Source organism: Staurois parvus, unplaced genomic scaffold, assembly GCF_062004578.1.
Source record: "Staurois parvus isolate SC_StPar_1 unplaced genomic scaffold, SC_StPar_1.0 ptg001037l, whole genome shotgun sequence".
Classification (NCBI taxonomy): Eukaryota; Metazoa; Chordata; class Amphibia; order Anura; family Ranidae; genus Staurois; species Staurois parvus.
In genome coordinates, this window is record NW_028318833.1 from 1,153,184 (window position 1) to 1,166,573 (window position 13,390).

The 13,390-nt window shown below is 41.7% G+C and overlaps 1 protein-coding gene across 1 annotated transcript; it reads left to right on the plus strand.

Moving 5' to 3' along the window:
- The first annotated feature begins 217 nt into the window (after window positions 1-217).
- LOC149441013 (uncharacterized) lies at window positions 218-8,551 on the plus strand. Its single transcript, XM_089657886.1, has 4 exons — window positions 218-590; window positions 4,922-5,204; window positions 6,145-6,339; window positions 6,614-8,551. Exons 2-4 carry the CDS (start codon window positions 4,934-4,936, stop codon window positions 7,555-7,557), a joined length of 1,410 nt encoding a protein of 469 aa, XP_089514012.1. The 5' UTR covers window positions 218-590; window positions 4,922-4,933; the 3' UTR covers window positions 7,558-8,551.
- The last annotated feature ends 4,839 nt before the right edge of the window (window positions 8,552-13,390 follow it).

Genomic DNA, 13,390 nt, shown 5'->3' on the forward strand with positions numbered 1-13,390 from the left:
TTCAAGGAAGGATTCTTTACTGTTAGAGCAGTAAGTATATGGAATATACAGGGCCATGGGAATTGTTGTAGAATTAAGATCACACACACATAGAATGAACTGGATGGACCTGTATCATATTTCTACCTTATAAACTGTGTGATTGTATAAGAGGGAGTGGGGAGGAAGTGGCTGGGAAAAGGTTTGAATAAAGCAGAAAGGTCTGCTCCAGGCTCTGGTTAGTGCTCTGACCAATCTGAAATGTTCTGTCTAGAAGAGAAGACTAACCATGATAGAGAGATTCCATAGGTCGCCGGATAACCAGAGGGGTTAGGGAACAAGGAAAAGCAATTTCAAGGAACGAGCTGCAATACAGGATCATAAAGGGGGACAAAGTACAGAACTCACTAAAAACACCCCCAGCCACCGCTGTATCAGGCTGCTCAGCTCTCTAATTCCACTTTCTGGTGGTAACACTATAAAGATTTATTGATACCATGATATTCAGCAGAAGGACACACACCTAACGAGAGCAATCCGACACGACCCACACCAGGACAACCGGCAATCTGCTGAGAGACACCACTTCCAGAACCCCAACATCAAGAAAGGTATGACCGGACTGAGCCCATAGTTCCGTTATGGGCAGACAAAGGTGGGGTGAATTTTTTTTTTACCCAACATTTGGGTATGCCCGGGGACCTTCATACACTTCATAGGCATAAGCCTCACTCCTTTGGTTATAGCAGGTGGGAGGAGCTGGGAACCTAACAGTGGAGGTCTCACCCCTGAGTGATGGTAAAAATAAATTGTTAACTTGCATTACGTTATATATATATATATATATATATATATATATATATATATATATTTTTTTTTTTTTTTTTTTTTTTAAGTAAAAATGTAACAGAATATGGGGGGGAGGGTCTATTTTTAAATGTTTTCATTGACACTTCACACAATTTCCCTTAGTTACATGGTTAGTCTGGCTGAAAAAAGATAAAAGTCCATCCATTTCAACCATTAAAAAAAAAAAAAAGTTATAAACCTATACCCACAGTTGATCCAGAGGAAGGCAAAAAACTTAAAAAAAAAAATCAAATGAAATGTAAATATGAGTGAATCGTGGATAAAAACGTTGTTACATGGGACCCCCCCAAGGTGTAATAAATAGATGATGACAGATGTGTTCAGGGGCAGACTGACAACTCATGGGGCCCCTGGGCAATAGAGGATCATGGGGCCCCTGTGTCCTTGCCCAAACTCAAAAAAGCCTATGAAAAAGGTACCAGGGGGCATCTCATGGGGCCCCCTACTGACCCGAGCCCTCGGGAAGTGCCCGAGTTTCCAAATGGTCAGTCCGCCCCTGGATGTGTTTCAGGTAGGTTGTGTGACTTCAATTTGTAAAATCTATTTCTTTCTAATTATGGAAATGATAACTTTGCTAGATTGCAACCATTAATGATAGTTAGTGATTAGGTTAACCTTTGAATGGAAGGATTGCATATTCATTTATTTCTTCACTGATCTGTCCTGTATCAAAACCGAATTTTTATTTAGTTCAATAAAACTTCATTTTATTAACAAAATCAAATGGATATTAAATATAAAATCATGGAAACATACAAACAAACATAGAAGAGTAACGGCAGAAAAAGACCAGGTGGTCAACCGAGTCCTCCCCTTTTTTAACTTTTTGTGGTCTTTAATTTTGTTTTTTGGGTTTTTTTTTGTTAAGTTTGGTTTTGGTTTTGGTTTGGTTTGTCTATGTACAGATTTATGTTGTCCCAAGCACTTTTATTAAATCCATTCATAGTTGACTGACTCACTACCTCTGCTGGGAGTCTGTACTGAGAATCAGCTACTGTTTAAATAAATTAATACTTTCTAAAGTTAGCTTTGATTTTTTTCTTTCTGTTTTCAACATTGTATCACTAATCCCTGAGATCCATCCAATATAAGTACTAATGTTTTAAAATAAAATTAAGGGATCATTTTTTTTTTAAAGGACAAGCACGCTATACTTACCTGCTCTGTACAAAACCATTAAGGCTGCTCTGTGAAAAAACATTAGGGCTGCTCTGTGCAGAACCATTACACAGAGCACTGTGTAATGTTTTTGCACAGAGCAGCCCTGATCCTCTTCTTCTCAGGTCACTCATCAGTGCACCTTGCTCCTCCCCTCCTCCAAATGCCCCCAATAGAAGCCACTTGCTATGGGGGCATGCATGCGTGCTCGCTCCTGAGCTGGCTCTGTGTGTCCATAAGACTCCCTTTGCTCCCTCCTCACTGTCTCTGACTGACAGCAGCGAGAGCCATTGTATCTGAGCCAATGAGAATAGAGAGGGCCGAGAGAGCCTTGGCTCTCGTATGTTTGGGGGGGGGGGGGGGGACAGCAAGGTAAAAAACCTTCTGCCTTTACTACCACTTTGATGGGAACATTCAGGACCTTTAATGGGAATAATGGGAACACTATATTTAGTTATATAGTTACAGGTTCAAAAAAAGAGTCCATCTAGTTCAGTCAATAGAAACAGTTCACTTTTTTTTGTTTTTGGTCCTTTTTATGACATTCCATTGGCAGGCTAATCCCAATACCGTGCCCAACAGTTCTTTATCCATCGCCTGTCTACGGTGATCCCATTATTGGACTTGAACTATACATTGGGTGGACTCACTCTTTTTCCTGTGATTTGTAGTTCACCTTTGTGTTTGGTACATTCCAAGGAGGAAGTTCTCTGATATTGGAGTGGATGGAGTTTTAGGTTGTCGCTGGGCCTCTCCTCACTGCTGAACTCCAATATCTAATGCTATACAGCAGGGGTGGCCAACCTGCGGCTCTCCAGCTGCTGCAGGACTACAAGTTCCATCATGCCTCTGCAAGTCAGTAACTTCCCATCTTTGCAATGCCTCATGGGAAATGTAGTTCCACAACAGCTGGAGAGCCACAGGTTAGCCACCCCTGCTATACAGTATACTAAGCTGTAAGCTGTTCCTATAAATTAGCTCAAAAATGTCTGAAACATTGGTCTGTGTTATTTTAAGGTTAGGACTACAAAAAAAATGTTTGTTACATTTTATTTTAGTCGAGGAAATATAAAATATTGTAAATAAATGTTTGCATTTTCGGCAGCTAATTTTAACATGTTTAACATTATATAGATCTAATTTATTGAAAAAAAAGCCTGTTGTTTTCTGAGCTGTTTTTCTATTGTTCTATCAGACAGAGAGAGACAGTCTGAAAGCAAACAGGAAAAGCCCTAGTGCTCTGTCAGTCCTGTGTTGTTGGTTCGGCCTGTAATAATATGAATGTGAATTATTCCAGAGGATGACATTGAATTAATGTAAAGCTGAACTCTGACCTTCCATTCAGGCTTGCACAGTTGTGCCGACTCCTCTCCTGGACTTGTATACTCTGAGTTCGCTGCACACTGTGAGCTTCCCACAATGTGAATAAGAAGCTGCAGCAATTCAGAAAGGGCAGCCTCATTTCCTGGCTGGATGATGTCCAGTATCATCTAGCCCAGCAATGGGCAAACTACGGCCCGCGGGCCATATACGGCCCGGCGGACCTTTTAATCCGGCCCGCGGAGCTAGGCTCCCGCTAGGCTCCTCTCACAGTCCGCCCTGAAGACCGGTGTAGCATGAAAATCTGTCTCCTATGAGGATCTGTCCCCCTCGACGTATCTGAGCATGTGCCGGAGATCGCCGATCGGCTGCTAATGCCTGAAATGGCACATGCGCAGATACGTCAAGGGGGACAGATCCTCATAGGAGACAGATTTTCATGCTACACCGGAACGGCGCGGGAACACGGCGAGAGGAACGCGCGGAGCAAAGGTAAGTGAATTGACACAGGGGGGACTTGGGGACTTAATATGGGGGATGAATTAATATGGGGGATGAATTACTATAGGGGGGATGAATTACTATAGGGGGAATTAATTACTATATGGGGGATGAATTACTATGGGGGATGAATTACTATGGGGGATGAATTACTATAGGGGGGATGAATTACTATATGGGGGATGAATTACTATATGGGGGATGAATTAATATAGGGGGGATGAATTACTATGGGGATGAATTACTATATGGGGGATGAATTAATATAGGGGGGATGAATTACTATGGGGGATGAATTACTATATGGGGGATGAATTACTATGGGGGATGAATTACTATGGGGGATGAATTACTATGGGGGATGAATTACTATATGGGGGATTAATTACTATGCTTACTATGGGGGAATATTACTATACTTACTATGGATGACACATACACATCATTCATCTACTCTTGGTCCGGCCCCCGGGTCCAATATATGAACCCATTGCGGCCCTCAAGTCAAAAAGTTTGCCCACCCCTGATCTAGCCTGATTATCCAGCCCCTTCCTTTCATTGAATTTCAGCTATTTGAATCATGGAGGCTCAGCATCATCTGTGGGCATTCCTTAGGGTGGTCTGCATGCAAATACAGTGTGCCTAGGAACACCAGCTCCTCCAGACCATCAAGACATTTGGATATTTGCAGAACTCTTACCAAGAGCCAGCACACTGCTTGCGTCAGGGTAGAGGGTTCTTGAGATGCGTACTGAGACAGGGCGCTGTGATGTGTTCAGGAAGCTATTCACAGCATCCTGCTGGCTCCTCCCACCAGCTATGATCTGCCTGCCTTGTATAGAGAAGCACAGAGAAACAGTGATAACATCACTTGGTCTAAATAACAATATGTAATGATAGCAGAAAGGCTTTATTTAAAACTTCCATAAGTTTGTTGATGAGGAAGCAGGGATGGGAGGAACTAGGGAAAGGCAAAATATAAGCAGAAATGAATTTCAGCTTTGAAGGTCTTGTGCATGTCCATAACAATAGAAAAAAAATATTAAGGCCAATATCTAGTTGAACATTTCCCTTCTTATATATTTTCAACCAGAGGAGAGCAGAAATGAAACACTCAGTTGGCATATTCTCCAGATCTGACAAAGCTGACTATTCCTGGCTGGTGACACTTTTATCATCGAGGGACTTCAGTGATTGTGTTCAGGATGTGAGGTCCACCATCATATCCAATAGAGGATTTCAGCAGTTTATTGATGGCGCATCTCAGTGCTCTTTGGGGCTCATATATCACACCAAGAACAGAGGACGAATCAACATCACCGATATGCCGGAATCACTCTACGATGAGGAACTGGACAACCTGAATCAGTTACTTGGTAAAAGATTGACAGATGAAGAGAAAGATAGACTGATGGATATATAGATTGAAGGAAAATAGAGGAGAGGAGAGGAGAGGAGAAGAAGAGAGGGTAGGTTCAGAGGGGGGAGATGGAATTCTAGAAAGGATGAGAAAGGAGAAAAAGAGAAGAGTGAGGAAGAAATGATTCTAGAGGGAAGGAGAGAAAAGGAAAAGATAGGAGGGGAGGGAAGAAGATATGGTTTTCAGAAGGAAGGTATAATTGTAGAAGGAGGAGAGGAGAAGAAAAAGAAAGGGGGGATATGAGTCTAGAGAGGGGGAGAAGAAAGGAGATGAGAGAGGAAGATATGACTCTAGAGGAAAGAAAATGAGAAGAGAAGAGAGGAGGGAAGAAGATATGATTCTAGAAGCAGAAGAGGAGTGAAGAGAGAGGAGGGAAGGAAAGGAGAGAGGAATGTTTAATTCTAGAGGGGAAAAGAGAAGAGAAGAAGTGAGGAGAAGATGGAAGAAGGTATGTTGAGGAAATGAGGGGAGTGAATTTTAGCGAGGAGGTGAAAAGAGAGGATGAGTGGAAGGATGGAGGAAGATATGACTCCAGAAGGAGGAGAGGATAGGAGAAGAGTGGAGAAGAGAAAAAAGGAGAGGGAAGAAGACAATACAGAAAAGAACAGTGGAGGGATTGAGAGAAGAGGAAGGAAGAGAAAGGATGAAAAGCATAGGAAGGAAAGTGAAGGTGAAGGAGGAGGAGAATATATGGTTCTATAGGGAAGGAGAAACCAGGAGATTAGAGAAGGAGAGGAGAGGAGAGGAGAAGATACTGTGTTTTATAGGAGAGAACAGAAGAGAAGAAGAGGGGGTAGAAGAAATGTGATTCTGGAGGAGGGAATGAGAGGAGGAAGAGAGAGGAGTGATGGAACAAGAATGTGACTAATATGGTTGATACTTGTGTGCATCCACAGGGAGGGACAATGTGATTGTGGTGATTGATGATGTGGAGGACAGCAGCCATGAGGAGAGTGTTCGGATCCTGGAGCTTCAGCCTACTATTGAGAAACTGGCCTGTGATCTACTTCTCATTTCAAAGACTGAAAAAGCCAACACCAAAGCCCTTATGACAAAACTGAAAAATCTGACACCTTTCCATTCTACTTCAGGTATGAAAAAAAGTAAAAAAAAAAAAAATCAATAAAAATAAAACTTGTTACAATACATATAAAATAGTTAGATAGACTAAAACCTTTTTAATTGCTCAATATATAAAATAAAATACTGATAATCATAAATAAAAGTACATTTATTTTTATAAAAGTGGAAAAATAGGCTTGACCATTTAAATTGGACTAGCCCATATAAAAAAAATGTTTACATTGTTTCCTGTCATGTGATCTTCTTATGAAAACATGTCCTATTTGTTTCCCATATGTAAAGCATTACAGGGGAGCAGCACCCACAGAGGTCCTGATCTTCAGCCCGGCAGACACAATCTGGAGGAAAAGCTCAAAGACACCAAGAAAACAAAGTGCAAAACTGGATATTCAAAACCACTGCATGGTGACAAGAGTCTCAACACAAAATCCACACATGAGATTTTAAAGCCATGGAGCTCCAACAGTCCGGAGGGGTCATTCAGCAATGAGGACCCTCAGACATGGAATGACTATGATGAATTTAAGTCCATGAGGAAAAGTTCAACCCCCATAAGCAGCAATGAGGAGTCTGAGATGCCATTGTGCACGACACAGTTCTGCCATATATACTATGACAGTCAAAAAATACCATCCAGCATTGAGAGCTCAGAGACATGGCAGACTGAGAACATCTATGAGACTCCTGATACATGCATCCTTGACAAACCTAAGCCACAACTGTTTAAAGAAAAGTCAACAATTTGGTACAGTTTTGAAAATTCTGAGAAGCTGCCCAATGATGAATGCCAAAAGGACCAATTCTGCAGTAAAACTTCTAAGATAGGGTTTGATTCTGAGATTTTAGAGAAACTGCCTAGCAAAGGCTGCCCAACCACCCGAGTCAACAATGAAACTTCTAAGATACAGAACGGTTCTGAGAATTCAAAGAAACCACCCATTGATAAATTCTCAGAGATCCATTTATACAATAAACCTCCTGAGATTGGGTACAAGAGTTCTGAGGCAAAACCTAACCGTGAAAAGTCAAAGGAACTATGTGATAATAGTGACTCATTGTGTGAAGGTGAAGGCCTTCATACACCATTAGGGAATAGGAGTCCTAAGCCGCTATCTGCACATAAAAGTGTCGAAAGTCAGCCCAACAATGCAGGCTTTTCTGATGTGATAGGTGAACTGAAAAGAAAACATAAAATAAAAACTAGTCCCACCAACACGTCTGCCTAGACACTGCATAGATATAGGTATCATCAAAATGATAAAGAATGAGCTATTTTGTAACCTTATTCTCATGTTGTTTTTATTTAATGCTAATGCCTGTTATCTGCTGGAAAACATATGGAAACAATTCTTAATATCTGATATATTAAAAAAGTGCAGAAGTCTCTGTGGACATACAGCTGTGTGCAGCCATGCATGAACTAAGGAGCTGATCTGATATACCCCCATCTGCTTCCAGTAAAACACCATTAAATACACCTTTCTCTTTTTTATATATTTCATTCGGACATTTTGCTAAATATATCATCTAACCAGTAACATTCTGAGTAGGTTTTATATCCATTTTTGAAGCACCAGGTAGCCCCACAGAGAGCAAAATTTGAGGCCTTTTGTCCAGCAGGAGAGGTGCCCCTGCTATTTGAATGGTGGACGGACATGTGCATTTTATTTTCTTCATATAACGACATTAATGGAATGATTCTTGGATACTGATCACACTGTACTCCTATTGACATTCAGATAAACTCTGTTACTGTTAATAGTATTCTGGTTTACCTTGTCCTGAAGAAATGGGCAAGACCTGAGAAATGCGTAGATGCATGGGATTCCATATTAGAATTATATACACCATGTACAGTGCTTGTTCTTTCTGTGTGATATTTTAAACCATCTTGTATCCAATGTACAGGTATAAATGTTGGTCCTCATTCTTCTGTGTTCAACTTCCATGCCAAGTTTTTTTTTTCTTTTCTTTGTGTCTGACTCTCATTAGAAGGCTAGATGCTTCTAGCAAACTTGTATCGATACAACCCATGCGTTTGTCTATGTTTATGTTTTTCAATGCTCAATAAATCTTCATTGGCAATAAATAAATAAATGTTGGTAGACATGTATCCGAAACAAAGTCACCCATTTGTGCTACTGATTTTATCTTTGATGGCAGTATTTACTCCCCATTGTGAAGGTTTTGACATTTATGCAATAAATATGATTCATTTTCCTGGTTTGGAATTATGTATTCCTATTACATGTGTTGACAACTTAAGTTTGTGGATGGGAATCAGCTATATAAAAATGGGGGTTGACTCAGACTGGCCTGTTCAGGTTTGAGCAGTGTTTGGCAAAATTCAATGGAGTTCCAATGCCAAACCCTATTGAAATCAATGGGAGCCAAATGTGTCAAATTAAAAAAATGCCCATTTTCTGGGCCTATAGGCATTGGGTTGTCAAACAAATATCAAAAAGGGGAAAGGGGGTGGGGACAATCACTGCCCTGGGGAATATATACCACTGCAAACATTGTCTGGGAGCATTGCATTTTTTGATAAACTAACATACTTTACAAAAGAAAAATGTTTTTTAAATGGTTGGCAAATGGCCTTTCCTGTCTGTCTTCTATAAAAAAAAATGAATAAACAATGCCTAGACCCCTCCAAAGGTCACCTAAAATATTAATCTAATGTCATATCAAATATATATTGCTGGCAAGTTACACTGTATCTTTTTTTTTAGTAAATGTCACTTTTGGTATAGCACGTCCTAAACCACAAATTAAAAAAACTATTTATGTAGAGTTCCCTCCCATAATGCATACTAGATCCTTTGAATCTGGTATGTATTGTTAGGGGGTACTACACATAAACAAAAGTAGGAGGTCACCCCTTAAATTCCATACCAGACCTTTCAGGTCGTGTTTGGACAATAAGGAAAATCTTCATGCAAAAAAAAATTGCACAAGGTTGCCCTAAAAACACACAACAGACCCTTAATCCCAGCACCCTGGACAGGAAAGGAGGGATGAGTGTGTGGCCCCTCCTTCTAAATCCTTCCTGACCACATGCTGTCAACATGGAGGGGTATCTTTCCTCGGGGAACCCCCTTGACAAAGCATCCTGATAGTACAGCTTATTGATTGACAGCTCCCTGAGGGGTGAGAATAGTAACAACATTGGACAAAAATTGTCAGTGACCATATTTGAGCAGTGATGTCACTGCTATCCTCATCCCTTTGCTGTCCTGTCCACATCCAGGTGATGCCACCATTTGCTTCCTTAGGAACCATTGACGGCAGGAAGCTGTCATATAAACTCACCGGCCACTTTATTGGGTCCACCTTGCAAGTGCCAAGAAAATCTCCCCCACACCATGACACCACCACCAGCCTGAACCATTGATACAAGGCAGGATGGATCCACCACACCATAACACCACCACCACCAGCCTGAACCATTGATACAAGGCAGGATGGATCCCCCACACCATAACACCACCACCACCAGCCTGAACCATTGATACAAGGCAGGAAGGATCCCCCACACCATGACACCACCACCACCAGCCTGAACCATTGATACCAGGCAGGATGTATGCACCACACCATGACACCACCACCACCAGCCTGGAACATTGATACAAGGCAGGATGGATCCACCACAAGCCTGAACCGTTGATACAAGGCAGGATGGATCCATGCTTTCATGTTGTTTTTGTCAAATTCTGACCCTACCATCTGAATGTCATAGCAACTAGTCTGCCCATTCTTCTCTGACCTCTGAAATCAACAAGGCATTTTCCTTCACACAACTGCCGCTCACTGGATAATTTCTCTTTTTCGGACCATTCTCTGTAAACCCCAGAGATGGTTGTGTGTGAAAATCCCAGTAGATCAGCAGTTTTTTTAAATACTCAGGCCAGCCCGCTTGTTCAGTTTAAAAACAACAGACTCACTGGTCGGATCACCAGGCAAAATAAAGGAAAGAAAGCCTAACAGAAAACTAATGCAGCCATCACCTATAAGAATTGGTGAGTTGTAATATAATAAATGTTTATTTTGGGGTTTAATGCTGCTTTAATTTTTTTGCTATCACAGGGGGGTTTAACGAACCCCATGTGATCACTATGGGCTGGTGACAGGTACTTCTGCCCTCCGAAGCAGCTAGCTAAGCACAGATCACACTTGGTTAGCTGCTCCTCTGGCTGAATCAGCCAGGGAATGACAGCTCTGAATTGGAAAATGCTTCCAGCTTCTTTCTGCAGAGGAGACCAAGAAATGGATGTGCTTTGGTCTCCTCTCATTCGTCATTGTGCAGCCCTTTGTGGTCAAGAACCAAGGAGGGGGAATTTTGGCAGAGGAGGGAACCACACCATTTACTGTAAATGTGGTTGGGCTTCTATACAGCACAAACTTATGGCTGCTACTGCAGCTATGAGCTTGGGTTTACTCTTCACTCTCTGGACGTATGTAAGTAGGTAAAAACCTTCTATTTTGTGGATTCTTCCTTCTCCTAACCTGAAGATGGGAATGACCTCTGGAAATGAACAGGTGCTGGGCTAAGTTACTATTGGGGTCCATTGCCATAAGGTATGAAGCATGTATGGGATGGAATACTGGTGGTGCTGGTCAGGCCAGGTCAATGACCTCTCTGGGGGTGATCATAGATTGCTGTCCAGGGGAGGATCCCATGTATGTACAGTTGCAAGAAATAGTATGTGAACTCCTTGGGATTACGTGGAGTTTTGCATGAATTGGGCATAAAATGTGCTCTGAACGTCATCTAAGTCACAACAATAGAAGAACACAGTCTGCTGAACATAATACTACACAAACAATAGATGTTTCCATGGTTTAATTGCACATAACATGTAAACATTCACAGTGCAAGGAGGAAAAAGTATGTGAACCTTTGGACTTAATAACTGGTTGACCCTCCTTTGGCAGCAATAACCTCAACCAAACATTTCCTGTAGTTGCAGATCAGACCTGCACAACGATCTGGAGTCATTTTGAACCACTCCTCTTCACAAAACTGTTTCAGTGTAGCAATATTCTTGGGATGTCTGGTGTGAATCGCTCTCTTAAGGTCATGCCACAGCATTTCAATCGGGTTGAGGTCAGGACTCTGACTGGGCCACTCCAGAAGGCGTATTCTGTGCTGTTGCAGCCATTGTTTTGTTGAATTACTTGTATGCTTTGGGTCATTGTCCTGTTGTATCACCCATCCTCTGCGGAGCTTCAGTTGGTGGACAGATGGTCGTACGTTTTCCTGCAAAATGTCTTGATAAACTCTGGAATTCATTTTCCCATCAAAGACAACAATCCGTCCAGGCCCTGAGGCAGCAAAGCAGCCCCAAACTATGATGCTCCCTTCGCCATGTTTCACAGTGGGGATGAGGTTTTGATGTTGGGGTGCTGGGCCTTTTTTTTCTCCACACATAGTGTTGTGTGTTCTTCCCAAACAACTCAATCTTGGTTTCATCTGTCCACAGTATATTTTGCCAGTAGTGCTGTGGAACATCCAGGTGCTCTTTTGCAAACTTCAAACGTGCTGCAATATTCTTTTTGGACAGCAAAGGCTTCCTCCGTGGTGTCCTCCCATGTACTCCATTCTTGTTTAATGTTTTCCTTATTGTAGATGTGTCAACAAAAATGTTAGCATGTGCCAGAGATTTCTGTAGGTCTTTAGCTGACACTCTGGGATTCTTCTTTACCTCATGCAGCATTCTGCGCTGTGCTCTTGCAGTCATTTTTACAGGACAACCACGCCTAGGGAGAGTAGCAACAGTGCTAAACTTTCTCCATTTGTAGACAGTCTGTCTTACCGTGGACACATGAACATCAAGGCTTTTGGAGATACTTTTGTAACCCTTTCCAGCTTCATGCAAGTCCACAATTCTTGATTGTAGGTCTTCTGAGAGCTCTTTTCTGCGAGGCATGGTTCACATCAGACAGTGCTTCTTGAAACCAGTAAACCCAAAACAGGTGTGTGTTTTTTAAGGGCAGGACAGCTGTCAGCAACACATCCAATATCATCACTCCTGGCTCCAATTAGCTCTGAGAGAAGTCACTAAGCTAGGGCCTCACATACTTTTTCCTCCCTGCACTGTGAATGTTTACATGTTATGTGCAATTAAACCATGGCAACATCTAATTTTTGTGTAGTATTATGTTCAGCTGACTGTGTTCTTCTATTGTTGTGACTTAGATGACGTTCAGAGCACATTTTATGCCCAATTCATGCAAAACTCCACGTAATCCCAAGGGGTTCACATACTTTTTCTTGCAACTGTAGATGACATGCAGCTCAGCCGTTACACAACAATCCAAGTAGAGGAGTCTTGCTTGGCCACCAGAGGTTGTGTGCCTACAGAATCAAGTAATGGGAATCTAGCTAAGCCTCTAAACATTCCTACAGGAGTGAGCAGAGGAATGACCTAATCAGTACATTGAATTGTATACAATTCATATCCTACTTGTGACACTTATTTGAATTTGAAAATATAACCTGATGCTTTTCATCTTATGGTGGGTTATGCTCACCAATATTTCTATGAAGACAATCAGAGCATGGAAGACCTAATATAAATATATATCATATGGCCTAATATAACACAGTGAGCAGCTGATCATGTTTATGTCAATATCCCCATCGCACACGTTTCTGGATCAGGCTCAAACGTAATGGGTGCTGGAGCCACATCCAGCTGGTAACTGGAACATTCATAGATCAACGTTCATATTGGCCAGCACACCCCGGGTCACCAATGTGCAACCAAGGTGCAACGCTTCGGAGCTGCACAGGACCCCGTCATCAGACATGTGATCACATGTGATGTGATCCTTTTGTGATATGATCATTCTTCAATAAAGATAGCCTTTTGGACGACATTGATGATCCGTGGTGTGCTGGCAAATATGAACGTTCAGCAGTTCAATCAGATGCTGGAAGGAGCAAATTCTACTCTGTGGAAAAAAAGTAACAAAGGTCACATTAGGCAGCTCAGGGAAAGAACAAGGAAAAAGAAAAAGATTTTGAAGACTGACTGAGTTATGCAGAAAAAA